At 37.7% G+C, this 17,893-nt stretch overlaps 1 protein-coding gene across 2 annotated transcripts in view; it reads left to right on the plus strand.

The window, feature by feature from the left end:
* The window catches only part of Corin (corin, serine peptidase), a 251,062-nt gene that overhangs the window by 166,659 nt on the left and 66,510 nt on the right, over window positions 1-17,893 (plus strand). For both annotated transcript variants that reach the window (XM_074042313.1, XM_020158428.2), the window contains 3 exons: window positions 6,067-6,180; window positions 15,009-15,116; window positions 17,286-17,396. In XM_074042313.1, the coding sequence (XP_073898414.1) occupies window positions 6,067-6,180; window positions 15,009-15,116; window positions 17,286-17,396 (333 nt within the window). The remainder of the gene's footprint in view (window positions 1-6,066; window positions 6,181-15,008; window positions 15,117-17,285; window positions 17,397-17,893) is intronic.

Here is a 17,893-nt window from a genome sequence, read left to right on the forward strand (position 1 = left end):
TACTTGAATACTTGATTTTCTGTGTCTGGCATTTTTTGTTTAACATGATGATCTCTAGTACCACAAATGACATGTTTTGTTCTTTGTTATGGCTAAATAATATTCTGTTGCATATACACGAATATATACATATATATATATTCATACATATATGTAATTTTTTTATCCATTCATCTCTCATTGGGCACTTAGGCTGATTCTATGGCTTGGCTATTGTGAGTAATGCCTCAGTACACAGGGGTATATAGGTATCTCTTATAAATGCTGACTTCCTTTTCTTTGAATATATGCTCAGGAGTGATACAGTATACTATCATATACTAGCTATTAGAATCATATACTAACTATTCCTTGTAATATCATTCAGGCATAATGACTTTTAAATCCATACACCAGTGACTCACATTTATATTTGTAATCCTCTCCATTATCCCTGGTTCTGAACTTGTGTATCCATTTGTCTACTCAAGATGCAGTCTACTCACTTGGGTTCCTACTGTACTTGTCAGACTCAACATGTCAGCTCCTCATTCCTTTTTCCCATGCTTGCTTCTCCAGTATCCTCTCCATCTCAGTAGCTGGCTAGAAACTTGAAGTCTACATTGACTCCTGACTCCCTCACAACTCTCACCTAATGAACCAGGGAACCCTCCTGACTACTGTCAGATACACCCAGCATCTAGCTTGTCTCAGCGCCTGCACTGCTACTGCCCTAGCCACTCTTTTCATATTTACCCTCCCCCTCCACATAGCACCCAGCAGCATTGGCTCTTTTTTTTGCTCTTGGTGATCCTCACTCTCTCCTTACTCAGAGCCTTCTGACTCCCACGTACATCTACTTATGGCATTTTAATGTTCAGCAAAATGAAAGGACTTTAAGATAACTTGCCCTCTTTAGAAGGTAGGGCAGAGACTAAGTTTGGTTATTTGGGCTTATCCTTGCATTTCTGTCTCCTCTATCCACTCTTTCACTCCCTTTTATGCCCAGAGATACAATTCCCCAAGAATTCTTTTACCAGCTGCTGAGAGATTAAACTCATCCCTTTTCTTTAGTCAAATAACCGTGTAAAGGTAGGAACAATAGTGGCTTACAGTAATTAGTTTCAAGTAGTGTGTAGCATGCAATGCTGACAGGCTGTTTCCTAGTACAGGCACAGTAGGGACGTGCTAGGCTGGGTCAGCTTTCTCTTCAAAGGTGGAGTTGAAACACCTTCAAGCAAGGCTCAAAGACAGGGCAAATGAGGCCATCATACAGTCAGTGCCTCATGGGTAATTTCTGAAAGAGACTCCAAACATTAACCAGGTGCTGGTGTTTCATGCCTGTAATCCTAACTACTTGGGAGGCTGAGATTGGGAGGATCACAGTTTGAGGTCAACCCAGGCAAAAAGTTTGTGAGACCCCCATCTCAACCAATAGCTAGGTGCAGTGGTACCTGTCATCCACGTTCTGTGGGAGCTGAGATGGGGAAGAGCTAGGTTCCAGGCCAGCCCAAGCAAAAAAAAGTTAGCAAGACCCCATTTCAATGGAAAAAAGTTGAGTGCCTGTAATCCCAGCTACTGTGGGAAGTATAAAATAGAAGCATCAGGGTACAGGTTGGCCTGGTGAAAAAGTGAGACTGTTTCTCCAAAATAATCAGAGCGAAAAGGGCTGGAGGCATAGCTCAAGCAGTAGAGCACCTGCCTAGTGGCCACAAAGCCCTGAATTCAAGCCCTAATACCACCAAAAAACAAAACTAAACAAGAAGACTCCAAAAATTAATAACCAGAGTAATTAAAGCATTTTCAAATATAAATGCTTCCATGTACACCAACAGAGAGAACCCAGGGGGCTGGAAGCAATTGCAGTGAAATGCTAGGTAATTTCAGCAGCCTCTTATCAGAGACAAGATTGCTGAAACTTCTTGATCATCCTCATAGGTGTACACTCATCAGACCACAACAATCTGAGGTCCAGGCAATTAGTAATTAACTCTATCATGGACATGTAAATGAGTATCTCAGGAAATGCAACTGAGCACTGCTGTTCTTGCAGTAGCATTAACTAATTGTCCAGTGTGTAAATGATGTTGACCTTGGGGGTAAAGCATCTTTATTGAGTAGAAGTTTTTTCATGAGATGATAATCAGTAGATCATCAGTAAATGATGATCATTAAGGTGGGAATTTTCCTTTTGTTTTCTTCACTGCTGTATCTCCAAGGACTACATAGTGCCTACACATACTAGCCACTCAGTAAGTATTTGTTCAGTTAATTAATGAGTCTTCCATTGATCAATCTTCCATCAATTTAGAATTCAACATATTCCTGTAGGACATAGGAAATGGTGTCAATATTGTACAGTCTGACATCTCAGGGATCTCCCTTTATCATCTACAGGCTAACTCAAAAGCCCCTTAAAGACCATTGTTACAAGACAGTGAAATTTATGGTCAAAAAATCTCTGCAGAAACTTGTTAAGAGCTCCCTTAGGATGTTTTCCAAAAAAGTGTAGAGCTGACATGGAATGCCGTTTCATCTGGATCCAGTTCACCTGAAGACAGACATCTGTCTTTTGTTTAGAGAGAAAAATAAAGACAAGCTTGAACTTTTGTTCAAACCTGGTATCCTTGAATTGGACTCATGTTGCCCATGTCCCAAAAGCATGGCAGTGGGAGCACTGGGCCAGGAACCCAGGCCACAGGATTCTGGGGTGATTTTCCTTTGATAATAATGGCTTTTGGTCATTATTGTCTTAACACAGGCTACTTCGGCTCCTCTTTTTGTAAAGTACCATTCGCCAAGGATATTGGGAGAAGAATATCTGCCTGTCTGCTTTATGGGGCTGTTATAAATTCCAAATAAGATGTTTGTACACCTTGTTAATTGAAACATTTTATACAAATAAATGGGAAATTCTGGATTCAAGTTAAAAAGAAATCAAACAGAAAGATTATACGTGTTATTCTATTTTCCAAGAATAATATTGATTAATGAAACTATGAATTTTCAAAGACAGAATAAGAATAAAAAATTTTTCCAATGTCTTAAAACTAAGGACAGCCCTACTTCCAAATACAGAACCATACAAAATAAGTCACTTTTTTGCTGAATCAGACAAGACACAAGATATCAATCATCAAAAGAGTGCAAGCAGTGCTGTGTTTTAAATTTGATCCAGATTTATGAGGACAATACACAAAAAACTGCTTTACTAAGGTCACATGTACAAGGTCTTAACAAGAAATGTAGGTGTTGGGAGCTATTTAATGTAGCACTCTCAGCTCCATTTCCTGAGAACTCAGCAGAACCATGGGTGGGAAAAGCAATATTCTTGAGCCATTGCAGCTGATGAAATGTAGATATATGGAATTTTCCTACTTTCTAGTACATATAATAAACAATCTCACAATAGGATAAACACTCCTTTGCAGTTTTCTCTTAATCCTAGAGAGAGGATATTGTGTAGATTGTCAAATTTTAGTGCTTTGGCCTTTCATTTTACATCTGGTTTCCTGTGTAGCCTTTAGGAGTTTGTATCTGTAGCTATGGGACTAGACCCATGGCGTATTCCCTCACACTGTACATATTAAGTATGTTGAACATTTTGGCACTTGAAATCCATTGATGTAATCTGTACTGATTCTGAAATCATAGGATATAATGGAAAACTAGATTTTTATTACTAATATTGTGAAATTTGCCAAATCTACTAGGTGTTAATGTTCAGCAAGTGGAAACATGGATATCTTTGATAGCATTGAAAAATAATGCCTTGATTTCTCTTCTTCTTCTTCTTCTTCTTTTTTTTTTTTTTTTGCTTTGTGGCAATATATTATCCTACTGGAGATTTAGGTGGCTTTTCCTATCAAATATTAATTTGGAACCTCCTGGATGTCAGTCATTCTGCTGAGTCCTAGGAACATGGTGGGAATAGGACAGACATGGTCATACCACCTGCATCTTTCAGACTGTAATTTTCTGTATTTCTAAATTGGTGTTAAAGTGTCCTGTATCTCCTTGTTCCTGTTATTTAGTACCAAATTCATCTGATCTAGGACTACACAGTTTAGGGAATGGTGGTCAAGACCAGGCAACCTACCACACCACACAGTTAACCAACCCAACATTAGCTTTGGCAGAGGGAGGGAAGAGAAGGGGGCAGGGAGAGGGAAGAAGAAAGAGAGAGAGAGAGAGAGAGAGAGAGAGAGAGAGAGAGAGAGAGAGAGAGAGAGATTTTAGATGTTCTATTTATCTACTGTTATTCTAAAACTGGAGCTCATGAAAAAAGTTAAGGGTTTTTTTCCTGACTAAAAATGTAATACATAATCATTACAAAAACATTTCTAATTACAGAGTAAAATAAGGCTAAAATAATACAAACTGCCTTTAATCTTATTACCAGGGATAGTTACAGTAGTCTTTGATATACCTCTTCCTGTGACTAATCGTATTATGTTCTTTAGAGCCAATTGGTGTTTTTCCACTTAAATTATTTTGAACTTTGTCCCAGGGCATTGAATATTTTCTACAATATACTTATTATGGAGGTACCAAATTTATTTGACCAGTGCCCTACTATTGCATAATTGTTGTTTCATAGTTTCCTTGTTATAAACAATGACAATATGAATATCCTTAGGAATAAAACTTATTTGTATTAATAATGGTTTCCTTTGTATTAAGTCCAAGAAATAAGATTGCTGGGTAGATGTACTTCCTATACAAGAATGAATATAGATTTTTAAATTGTTGAAATCACCATAGGAAGGGGACAGAGGTAGAAAGGAGAAAAATAGAGGGGATGAATCAATTTGGGTTAAAATGCATATATACATGGAAAGGTCACAAGGAAACTCCTTGTATAGCTATCTTAAGCAAACGAAAATGTCATTTTTTTTTTTTTAAACAAAAAGCAGAGACCAGGAGGTCCTGTCTGGAGGGATTGGTACCAGTGGAAGTGGGCGTTGTGGGTAAAGGGTGTAGGAGGGTGAATATGGTGCAAATATTGTGTACACATATATGTAAATGGAAAAATGAGACCTACTGAAACTGTTCCAAGGAGTGGGGAGAGGGGAGATAAAGCAGAATGATGGAAGGGGTAACTCAACTATGATACATTGTAGGAAATTTTGTAAATGTCATAATGTACCCCCAGTACAACAATAATAACCGTGACATCAAAAATAAACAAACAAACAAAATAAAAAAAAAGAAAGATTAGGTAAATTTAAAAGGCATTTGCCAGGAGGCTGAGGCAGGAGGTCATGAGTATCAGCCTAGTCTGGGATACAATCCTGTCTCAAAAATGAAAATAAAAAAGGTGTTTTATATTAAATTTATTATCTACTGTAATTTTAAAGCAATGAAATACTTATTGAACTTGGGGCGCGGGGGGAGCACCATAATACTAAAAGCCAAAGAAACCAAAATATAACTGTGTAACTGTGTGGCGGGGGAAGAATGAGAATATTACTAACTAATGTCATTTCACACTCCTTATGCCCGACAGACTCTGACATTTTAACTGGCATTTTTTGTTAAGGGAAGTTATTTTATTTCAAATACAGGGCATGGGGTCTGTATGCTTCTGTTCTAGCACAAGCCTGTTAACTGACTCTATTTGTACTGTAACTTTCTCTTTACTGCAGACAGCAGCATTTTAGAAGGAGAGGATTTTTTTTTGTTCACTCCATAAATAGTACTTAATTTTGACATTATTTTTAATTGTGAAGAAAAACACTCCCATTCGTGATATTTCCCCACAAAAAGTGTGCAGTTGATTAGGTTAAATTCCTGCGCCCAGAGTATCTGTGTCACTCTGTGCAAGCTCGTTGGAAAATTTTCTCCTGCTTTTCCCAGGCAGGCCCTCTTATAATTCCCAGGTAACTCCACAATTGTTCTGAAGGACCAAGGAAACATCGTGACAATGAGATTGAGAGAACTTGGAAAGACATCTTTTAAGTGGCAAGGGAAATTTCCCATTTTTTATTTTTCTGTCTTCGAATTTTAAAGGAATAATAATTTTTAAAAAATACCCATATGCTGACCTATGTTTTGCCCCTGCCCCGCCCTTTCTTTCTTTTTTAGTGCTTTGTGGAGGGGGCGAGAGCTTTCTGTGTACCAGCGGAATCTGTGTCCCCAGGAAACTGCAATGTAACGGCTACAATGACTGTGATGACTGGAGCGACGAGGCTCACTGCAGTACGTGCCGGGTCGTTTGGGGTTTGTCTGGGTGGACAGGGCTCTGGTTGGGGCCTAGATGCTGAGACCATCCCATTGGCAAATCCCACAACTACTCTGCATTGGTCTACCACTCTTCTTTGCCCTTCTGATGTGAGCCAGTGTGTTTCTCTCCCCCAGAGTCCACTGTTAGTCCACTGTTCAAAGGCACAGTTTTGTCAGGAACTTGGCAGCTAGATGCTAACTAGAACATGTCAGGGTTGAAATGTTTTTTGCATAAGGTGTCCTAAAATGGGTAGGTTTTTGGCTTGTTTTGTTTGGGTGCAGAATTTTGTTTTTGTTGTTTTAAAGTTTTATGTGTACTATGGCCAATGTTTGTTTGTTTTTCTAAAAGGATGTTTTTGTAGAAAACAATTTTCACACTAATGATTCTTAACATTCATGACACAGTAGATTCAAAGCCTCTTTGTTTATACTTCCTCTAAACTGAATATAAGTCTTCAGCATTAGCTGTTTTAAAGTTACTCTTTGGAATATTAACTCTTAAACATTCCCAATTTACTGAATTGATTGATTAGTTATTTTGACTGAATTGGCCAATGGTTTGTCCATTTCAAGTTGTTTTGTACTTACATATCAGACAGAAGGGAAAAAAAAAAAAACTAGGCTGGAGAATTATACTGCAAGACCTAATATTCAAAACAGAACTAAATGCAATTGTGTTCTAATTGGTTTTCAATGGGTATAACCAGCCGTGGTTAGCACGGGAAAAGCTGTTTTACTTTCCATAAGAATCACCAAGGCTTTATAAGAGCTTGAGATTGCTGACCTCAGCAGAGAGAGTCCCCTGGTCTGTCAGATGACCTACTCTTCTTCCATCAAAGGGTTACAAAGCTCGTTTGTGAGAATCTTGGACAGACAATATATTGTGGTTACACTTCAGTCCAGTGTTTCTCAAAATGAGGTCCTAAAGTACCCAAACCCTAAAAAATGCTTGAAAACAAAAACAAAACAACAAAAATCCCAAAAACAAAGTTTGGGAAATGCTCTATATCAGCTCTACTTCATGGAGAGTTTATAGTACATTGTCCATATGTTAAAGGTGCTGAGAAATTGTGCAATTAAAAATACTTATTAATTTTGCTTAACTTGGTATGTCCTCAAATTTTTTTCCTCATGTGAACTCACCTCTGTTTATTTTGCATAGTACCTAGCGTCCTGTGGGACATATTTTAGGAAGTGTTGTTTGCAGTAAGATTTATTTTTTACAACATGGAATTCTCTTTCCAGAAAAACCTATGGCATGCCATCTGAAAGGTTCAATTGAATTATATGCAATTTATGGGACTAGAGTAGAACCTCTTGCTTATCTCCTGTGGTGGCCTGTGTTGTAGAATTATTCAAATTTTACATGTGCCTCTTCCCTGTGGTGGGCCAATGCTGGTTTCATCATTTTGTTCTCTGTGTTACTGAGTATTGTCCTTTGAACACAGTAGGAACATTCTGCAGCATTTGTTGAAATTAAATTTGAAAGAGTCAATTTTCCTAGTCACTGAATAAACAGGAAGGTATTGCCGCTCTGGAAGGCACTTAGCAATGTCCTCGGAACAATTGATTTAAAAAGATGAACATACCTCAAAACTGATCTAGTTGGATCCATTGAGGAAATGCATCCCTTGAAACACAGAAGGCTTCCAATGCAGTTGTTTCTGACCTTACAAGGACACTTGCTTCAGAGCTTGAATGAATGCAGCATTTCAGCACGAGTATTGGTGGACGCTCCCACACTCCTGTATCACCACCCTGCAGTGAAGGAATAGTGAGTATCTGAAGTAAGCTTGCTGCAAATCAGACATAAAACACAGACACACAATACTCATGAGAGGTGAGGAAGCTCTGCTGAGTGTTCCAAGTGAGAAGCAGAAGAAAATTCCCTGTTCCTCAGGTCTGGCAGGCAAACAAGAGTCAGAGTTCCAGGAGATCCTCATCCATAGATTAGATGTAAAAATGGTCCCTTGCTCAGCATTTGTCTTTTTTAATAAAACATGGGCTGAATTAGGTAGCTGGTAGAGTTTGTTGGGTTGTTAATTTCTTTTTTAATTATGTTCAAAGAAAGGAATGGACTTATTATTTATGAATTACCCCATCAACTGTGCTAGAAGCATTCACCTGCATGGTTTGTTTAATTATCAGCACATGAAGAATTATCTACCCCTTTTTGTACAGATGCAGAGCTAGGGCTTCCAAGGATGGGTGTTTGCCAGTGATTCAAAGTGGCAAATTTGAACCCGGTCTTGAATGATTGCAAATCTAACACTTTTCTTTCAGTTTTGCTGCTGTTGACTTGTCCATAAAAGTTCAGATTTGGTGAATGATTATGCTCTCATCATTTATATGACAAGAACGCATTTAACTCTTCCAGATGCTCTGTTACAGCAACACTTCTGTTTGTATCTGTGACTATTTACTTTCTTCCCTATTTTTTTCTTATTTATCAGTCTCTTCTGGAGTATTTATTGAATGAAAAAAATTTCCAACTGCCTGGAACAATTTTAGTAATGCAATTGAAGTATTTTTGAAAATTAGACAAAGTTTACTTAAAAAATTTCTAGTTCTGTAGGCTACTTCTATAACCCTGACTTTTCTTAGCATCAAGGCTGATTCTACATTAGTGTCCCTAGGAAGTTCTGTGTGCAGGAATTCTCATTAAGTTGGCCTGGAGGTGGGCCTTGGTGGTAGTGCTTTTGCAGAGCTGCCTGGGTAATTCTAGCATGCAGTCAGGTTCTAAACCACTGGCGTAGAATGTATCTGGTGTCTGTTGCTGACATTTTAAAATCTTTTGATTCTATAACCAGCTTCTAGATCTGTGTCTGGCACATAGCAGGTGCTTAGTAAATAAATATATATTTTAAAAAGCCTCAAGGAAAATGGTTGTCACAGGAAGAACTACATACTTTAGGTCACATAAAATCATCATCAAGTACTCTTAGAAATCATTTGCTTTGAATTTTGGGCAAAATTGTTTCCTGTTTTTTGAAGATGCTAATTATGTAATTATATGGAATACAGTGCAATATTCAATATACAGTGTTAATGCTATATGTCCTTGAGTCAGGCTGCCTACATTACTGTTTTTACCGTTTCCTATTCAAGAACTTGGACAAAATGCTCCATCTCTGTGTCTCAATTTCTTTATTAAGAAAGTGAAAATTAAACTATCTCTAGAATTGCTTCATTGGAAATAAGGCATGTAGAGCAACGTGTGACATACAGTAATTCTCAAAGAGCAATTAGGTTTATACTTGTGATTGTTGTTCTTTTAATTTTGCTATGTATTTCTGTCTTCCACTCCTCCACTGTTTGTTTTTCATCACTGTGACAAATACCTGAGAGAAACAAGTTAAAAAAGAGGAGAGATTCACTTTGGTTGATAATTTCACAGGTTACAGTCCATGATTGGCTGACTCCATTGTTTCTGGACCTGTAGTGAGGCATCATGGTGGAAGGCCATAGTGAGGCAGAGCTGCTGACCTCTGGTGACCAGGAAGCAGAGGGAGGCAAGGACACACCCTCAGTGACCTACTTCCTCTAGTGAGGTCCCATCTCTGACAGTTTCCATCACCTCCCAATAATGCCATCAAATAACAAATTCATCAGTAGATCAGTTCCATAAATTGGGTTAGAACCCTCATGATCCAGGTACCTCAGTGACTGGAGCCACCAGTTGGTGACCAATTCTACAACACTTGAGTCTTTTGGGGGACACTTCATATCCAAACCATAGTATCCACTCAGCACCTCTCATTTCTATAGTGTAGAGAATGGCCACTAGAAGTCCTGGAGATAGCTGATACGTGGTAGGGGAGAGAGAAACACTAAAATTATGCTCAATGATTTTAAAAGCAGTAACATGAAGTTATTTTAAGAAAAGATGTAACCTGAACAGCACAAAGTAAATATTGGTATTTCAAATGATATTTCTAAGTCATCGAAAATGACTTGGGCTGCTAAAGTGGCTCAAGTGATAGAGTGCCTACCTAGCAAGTGTGAGGCCCAGAGTTTAAACCCCAGTATCACTGAAAAAAAGAAAGACTATTTTTACTATAGTTTTTTTTTTTTTTCACTAAGACAGGGATGTAAGTAAATGCTAGAAAAATTCCCATCAGAATAATAAAACTATCTCATTCTACCCTAAAGGAAGATGCTTCAAATGTTCAAAATTCACTTTTGGGTAGTGGCAATCTGTTATACCAAGCCAATTAAACTACTGAATATTCCTGAATTCCAGCTATCTGTGAAGCATGTTCTATGTATCCAGCAAGCAGACATGTTAAGACTTGGTTTCTTTCTTTATGAGGCTTTCAGTTGAAGCAGGAAAATAGAATATAAGCATAAAAACCATTAGCTACAGTATTTTTAAGTAGCACAAGGAATAAAGCCAAACAATATTGATGCAAACAAACATGTAGTGGCACCAAGTCCTATGAGAAGAGAAGATGATGGAATGGGTTGTATGGAGAACCTGGTAGAAAAGATAGGATTAAAGCTAGGTCTTGCCGTCGGGTGACATTAGCATACTCTAAAACAGTGGTTCTCAATCCTGTGGGTAGCAGTTTGCAATGTATGGAGAAAGTTACGATTGCTACAGCTGTGAGGATGGGAGGAGATACTACTGATATCCAGGAACTGAGGACCCCAGATGCTGTTAAACATCCTACAATACACAGGACAACCATTCCCCATCCAGCAAAGAACTTCCCAGTTCAAAAAGTTATTATATGGCAGTTGAGAAACCCTCCTCTAGAGTTAGAGACAATAGTAGTAAAAACTAGCATTTCGAGAAGTCTGGCCTCTACTCACAAATCTGCTGTTAATTGGCTGAATGATGATGTGCAAATCTTTTGACCTCCGTGTTCATCTCACCGTGAGAAGTTTGGATGAAATGATCTTTGGTCCTACCCATCTGTTCCATTCTACGGGAGGAAATTGAGCTTCCATATTTGGCTTTTTTTGTTTTTGGTGGTACTGGGATTTGCACTCAGCTTCCCACTCGCAAGGCAGGTACTCTTCTGCTTGAGCCATGCCTCTAACCATTTTTATTCTGGTTATTTTGGAGATACAGTCTTGCTTTTTGCCCAGCCCAGCCTGGACTGAGAGCCTTCTTGCTTTTGTTTCCTGCTGCAGCAGGGATGACAGGTGTGTGCCACTATTCCCAACCTTTTCCATTGAGTTAGAGGTCTCACATACTTTTTGCATGGGCTTACCTCAAACTGTGATCCTCCTGATTTCAGCTTAGTAGCTAGGATTAGAGACATGCAGTTCCATACTTGCTTCTTGTGTTGAGGCAAGTCATTTATGTTTACAGAGCCTTAGAGACTGAGCAAATAGAATAAAGTCCTTGATAAAAGGTTTTCTGTTTATGACTTTCCAGCTTTAATTTAATGATGATTTTGGGGGACAAAAGTTAGTAGTCTCTCAAATGAGATGCAAAACTGAAATAAATATTAGCTTGAAAGAACTTCAGAAGAAACATTTTGTATCAAGCACTCCTTAAGAAAAAAGAGCTGTAGGTAGAAAAACATCCACCTTAGGTCATGCAAAATTATGCTTGTATTGAGCAGGAAAATCACAGCAAACACCTTTTGAAAATGTTTATTTATTGGCTCTAAACTGCACTGACCACATCTCTTTTCAGTTCAAATAAACATTTATTCCAATAAAAAGAGGCACTGTGATTTTTGCTATTTGCTATGTCTTTCTGGCTGCCCATTGGCTAGGTTTTGAGTGTTTACTAATCACATAGACCTTAGGGAGGAAGTGACGACATGTGTTCCAAATGCAGCTAATTTTGAATCTAACTTATGAAAGTGTCTTCTAACCAAGGAAGTTCTAAGAGTAGAAAGTTGAATCTGCACCTGTGTGAATAATGAAAAGTTTCAAAAAAAAATGCCTGAGTTCTTTCTATTTATGGAATAGTTTAATAAATAACAACACTAATCTTAAAAATATCTCCTGTAAGGTGTTTTAGTATGAATTACCATGGATCCAGAATGGGCCTCACAGAGGTCATATAAACCTTTGGAAACTTTTGGTGTGTTCTCATATTAATTAGATTACAAAAGGAGGATTTGGTTCCTAGTACTCCTACTATCCAAAAAGGAAAGTGCGCTGCTTAAAAAGAACTTAACTCATGGCTTAACATTTCCCTTTCCTCCCTACCTTCTTGGGAGAGTGCATGTACTTTTGTACTAATGGTCAAATTGAGAAGCCTTATTTCCTTGGTTTTTGTGGTTTCTAGCAAAACTTCCCACAAGAGAAATTTAGATGAAAACAAAACAAAAATTTAAAAGACCTTTCAAAACTTCACAAATATGTTCCCAAAATCTGTCTAGTGCACATGAAAGCCAATGTCATAACCTTTCTGGGATCAGCTGTCCTACACCCCATTCTGCAGTGGGATGCAGACCAGGGAGAGAGTGCCCTCTGCTGAACAGGAAGAAATAGGACTGTTAAGGTGATAACTAGGATCTTCTCTTAGTTCTTGAATTTTCCCTTATTATGGTCATCCTCATTTGAAAATTATTCAGGATGGAGCAGTAAAAAAATAAAAAAAGTACTTATCAAGTTCTGTAAGTGTGAACATAAGTATACACAGGCATGTGCGTTTATGTGTGTATGCATACACATGTCTTCTTAGTGAAGGTGCTGCACAGATGATCTCTAACGGCCAGTCCATTCCTAAAATGATGGGATTCTAAAAGTTTTAAAGATGATTCTTTCTAGTGGAATGCTTTTTAAAAATAGGCGCTTATAATTCATGCATATATAAACATATCATTTTGATGTGGCTAACAGTTTAACTGGTCAATGCCAAAGGCTTTTAAAAATTGACCTAATAATTGCACATACCTACTTAATACAGCATGATAATTCAACACATACATGCAGTATATAAATGGTCAGATCAAGGTAATCATTGTTTCAATTTTTTATTATTTCTTTGTTCTTAGAGCCATTAGACTTCTTTTTTTCTAGTTCTTCACAAGGTGTATAACTGGTTGTTGTAACCTATAGTCATCCTACTGTGCTGTGGAACACTAGAACTAAGAGAGAGGTGGGCTAACAGGTGAGAAAGACTTTTGATAATGAATTGTCATCTGGTTTGGGATGCTTATAGTAAAGAAGTGTCCTTGCATGAGACATAGGACAATAGACAATCAGTGGAATTCAGAAGACTGGACCATTGACTATTCCTGGTCAATGAACTAAAATTCTGCCCATCTCCCATGATCTTTCTTCAGTCTTAAACAACCTATTTTTTGCATTTAATTATAAGCAAGGAAAATATACTAACCATTAATTTCATTATTGATTTTTTAAAAAAATTATTGAAATGTATAGCCGTGGGTCACAATCCAGTTGCAGAACTCTTTCATCTTCTCCAAATTTCCCTTCCATCCACTTACAGTCAATCATCACTGTTACCTCCTTTAGATACTGGCAGCATTGTTCTGAATTCTGTCTATAAATTTGCTTTTTCTGGAAATTCCATACATGGGTCATATAATATGTAGTCTTTGTATCTGATTCTTTTCAATTTGTATAACATTTTAAGGCTCATTAATGCTGTCCCATATATCAGTAGTTTGATTCTTTTAATCTCTGCATAGTGTTCTACTGTTAGAGTATACTATATTTTGTTTCCATTCATCATTTAGTATCTGGATTTTTTCCAGTTTTTGGTGATTATGAATAATGTTGCTGTAAACAGTTATATACAAATCTTTTTCACATGTTCAATTTTTCTTAGATTCCTAAGAGTAGAATTCATAAATTAGTTGTATGGCAAAATTATCATTACCTTAAGAAACTGTCGAACTGCTGTCCACAGTAGTATTTTATATTTCCATCAGCAATACATGAAGGTTTCAACTTCTCAAAATCCTTGCCAGTACTTGGTATTATTATCTTTTTCCCTTTTTGATTGTAGCCATGTCATTGGGTGTTATTGTGGTTTAAATTTACCTTTCTTAAATGACTTAGACTTCCTATGAGATTTAGCCCCCTTGAAAAGATCATCTCAGAGACATCTAGAGTTGAGCACTAGAAGTACCATAGCTAGTAGGTGATGGAATGAAAGTGGAAGTTCATTCTTCCACTGGTCAATCTTAAGACAAGATCTTATGTTCTTACTAAAATTAAGAAACCATTTCTTTGCATGTACTTTATTTCAACATTAAATATAAGCTTCTGGAGACTATATATCACTTATTCTTATCTTGACACCATAACCTTAGGACAGCACTTGCTTTTTAGAGGGTGTTTTAATGACACACTCAAGCAACTTCACCATTAATGTTTATGTGAAAGAAGTGACAGCTCTAAAATCTAGATGGCTTAGTTCTCTATTTTGTTTGTTATTCACCATCTTAGACTTTTACTATGAAGGAAGAACTTTTATAAAAGAACTACTCACCTTCTATTAAAGTTAATGTATGAACATGAACTTCATAAGGAACAGTGGTTAACTGAGAATATTTTTTCTCATCTTTGACTATTAAGAAGCTTTCAGGCAATAAAAGGAAAAGCCAGATAGAGACTTTCAAAAAGTGCTAGAAGTACTTGGCTGAGAAACAAGAGTGTCTTAGTTCTGGTTCTGCAATTACTTGTTGAGTGACCTTGAGCAAGCCATTGGATCTCTCTGTGCTACAAGCTCCTTACCTGTAAAACAATAGGTGTGGACCAAATTACCATTGTGGCTTCCCTCCCATCATAGGCTTTTATTAAATAAAGTATTGCTGTAGCATCAACACTGCTGATGACACATTGGTAGCTCCTCTTATTTGCAGACTGCAGTGAGGATCTGTTTCGCTGTCGCACAGGCAAGTGCCTGAATTACAGCCTGGTGTGTGATGGATATGATGATTGTGGGGATCTGAGCGATGAGCAAAACTGTGGTAAGTGGCACTGTTTCAACAAAGTTTTATTTAAAAATCTCAGAAATGTATAGCCAAGAACTTGTAGCTCACTCTTTGTTAATACAATTATTGGGCTAAGTCACAAAATTGTTGGGTGTCTTATTTTTTAGAAAGTTTGTTCAAGCACTGGTCTCAGTAATGTCTTATGTGTCAAGGTACTACTTCTTACACAGTCATCCTAATGAAAGTTAAGAAAGTGGATGTGAAAAGATGGGTAAAAGTTGTCTAAAAAGTTCTAATATTTTTTTTTCCTCTGTGTCAGTGTTCTGTTTCTCTTCTGTTTAGAGCCTGTGGTTTATGTTTGGATTTTGAGCTCTTGAGCAAAACTTTGTAGATGATGCATTGCAAAGTGTTATACATAACCAAAATCCTCTCTTATATTTGATTCCCCAAAACAACAGGGACTCGTGCAGTAGTACATCTAGGGTTAGGATAATACATTTATTTTATGCATAAAGATAAGATGCTAGTTTTATCTTTTAAAGCATGAATCTATCTTTTGGAGAGCCATGCTCAACTGCAAATGCTATCTCATGAAATTACTCTTGCCTATTTACTGTTTTGAGTTTGTGACCAATTTTAGAATTTTTGACTGTCAGTATGAACTTTGCAATAGGAACAAATGGGCAAGCGGGGATAAAGATGGACACTGGCCTTGTGATGTTGGGCAGTGTCCAACGTTAGACTATTGAAAGGAATGTTGGAAAGGATCTGAGGAATGTCTTGGAGTGGGGAGCATCAGAAATAGCCCCATGCTTGGAAACTTGGTTTTTGGGAACACTATCTAACTTCCCTCACTGCATGCATAAAAGTAATGAAAAGTGTGAGGGTGTGCAAACCATCCCATGAGTGACTGGATAGATCTGGGTTACCGTCTGGGACTGACTAGACTTGTAATTATATACATCATAGAATCTACAGTCTCAAGAGATGTTAGAGATTATCTAATCCAACCTCTTCTTTTCCCAATGAGGTAAATGGGAGAATGTGGGAGGGGGCAGTGAGTATCGTTTAGTAGCCACATAGGTTAGTGGAAAGGGCCAAGGTATAGTTAGTGTGAAAAAAAGGATGGTCTCACCACTCAACATAACACCTCTGAAGACAGGAGGATATCACAAAATTTACATTATTGTTTGGGTAATTATGACCTTCTCTTGGACCAGCCTTTGCCCTGGCTGTTAGATTGGGCCTGGGTGGATCTTCTTGTTCCCACCCAAGCATCCTTATTCATACTTTTTGCCTTTTCTTTGCATATGTCTTCTATGTACTTCACTTCAAAATGCCCTTTAAAATGCTTCAAAATGCCCTTTAAAGTGCGTGGTCTCTCATAAGCCTATGACTAGCTCCATTATTGGAGACTCATGAGGCTTTCTCACTATTGAGCCTGATATTTGTGAACCCACGTACATCTTTTAAAGAGCTGTTTGTATTTATTTTATACTACTCTCGTAGCAAAGCAGCCTATGGCTTCTGCCTTTTGTGAGAGGAAACATCACTTAGTTTTCCTTTCCCGCTCCCTTTTCCCTTGCTCCTGTCTATAGATTGATTGGGGCATAGTTTAAATTCAGGCTGAAAGGAATCATGAAAAAAGAGTTTTTTCATTGCTCACCTAGCTGTTCTTTCAAATATGAGTACATATTCTGATAAATAATACTATAGGAAACCTAGGCTTAGGGCCAGGAGAGATGACACAAGGAGATACCTGGCTTCCCAATTTGCCAGAGAGGTAAGTTACAATTCTTAGAAACAAGAGAGACCAATCACAAGTATATTTTCAATCAGATATCTTCTGCATCGTGAAACACAAATAAATCACTATTCTGTTATTTGAGTCAGTGTAAAAATCACAAATTTTTCATAAGGAAAGAAAACGAAAGATAACAGTGATAAGGATAAAGCTGGGTTCTTGGGAAAGTTGGGCAGAGTTGTTACTCCACTGAGAAGCAGACTCACTGTGATATAAGCAGTGGTATCATATTTTGTGGGAGGTGGCATTTTGATTGTGTCAGATCCATCGTTAAAATGTTATTGAAAGCATCAGAACAATGGGAATAGATTCTCTTCAGCTAGAGTTGTGACCCATGCAATTCTAAGTAGGTCTTTTTGTGCATTATTTCTCCTCATCTTTTTGTATTTTCTTTTATCCAGATTGCAATCCCACAAAACAGCATCGCTGTGGGGATGGGCGCTGCATTGCAGTTGAGTGGGTGTGTGATGGAGACCATGACTGTGTGGACAAGTCTGATGAGGTCAATTGCTGTGAGTGCCCCTAGGATTCTCATTTGCTTATGTTTTAGTTTCTTCTTTTAGACTCTACTCAAGTTTGAGGACTATAGTCAAGGTTCACCATCTAAATAGTGTTCAGAGGGAGTGAATATTATACTTTGGTTTGAGCCTATAAAGGTTGAGTGATGTGATAACAATAGCAATGTAATGTGTGTGACTTCACATCTCTGTCCCCCACTTCCAAGCTCATTTGGCTGATATGTTTTTGCTCTCATTGCTTCTGTCCCTTTATGTGTGTGTGTTACTTTGTCAAAGGTAATGCTCTTTCCAGAGACCAGGGGATCTTTTTCCTGCAAACATTGTATAGCTAAGCCCCTTTCAGGAACCTCCAAACATTTTCAGTAGCCATTTGTAGATAATGGGGAGAATTGCCAGAAAGAAGAGCCCCTGTAATGTTTGAACAGTGACACAGAAAGTGTGTGATAATAATTATCATTTTATAGCCTGTTGTGTTTCTGGGTGAATTAAAA

This window comes from Castor canadensis, chromosome 9 (assembly GCF_047511655.1).
Source record: "Castor canadensis chromosome 9, mCasCan1.hap1v2, whole genome shotgun sequence".
NCBI lineage: Eukaryota > Metazoa > Chordata > Mammalia > Rodentia > Castoridae > Castor > Castor canadensis.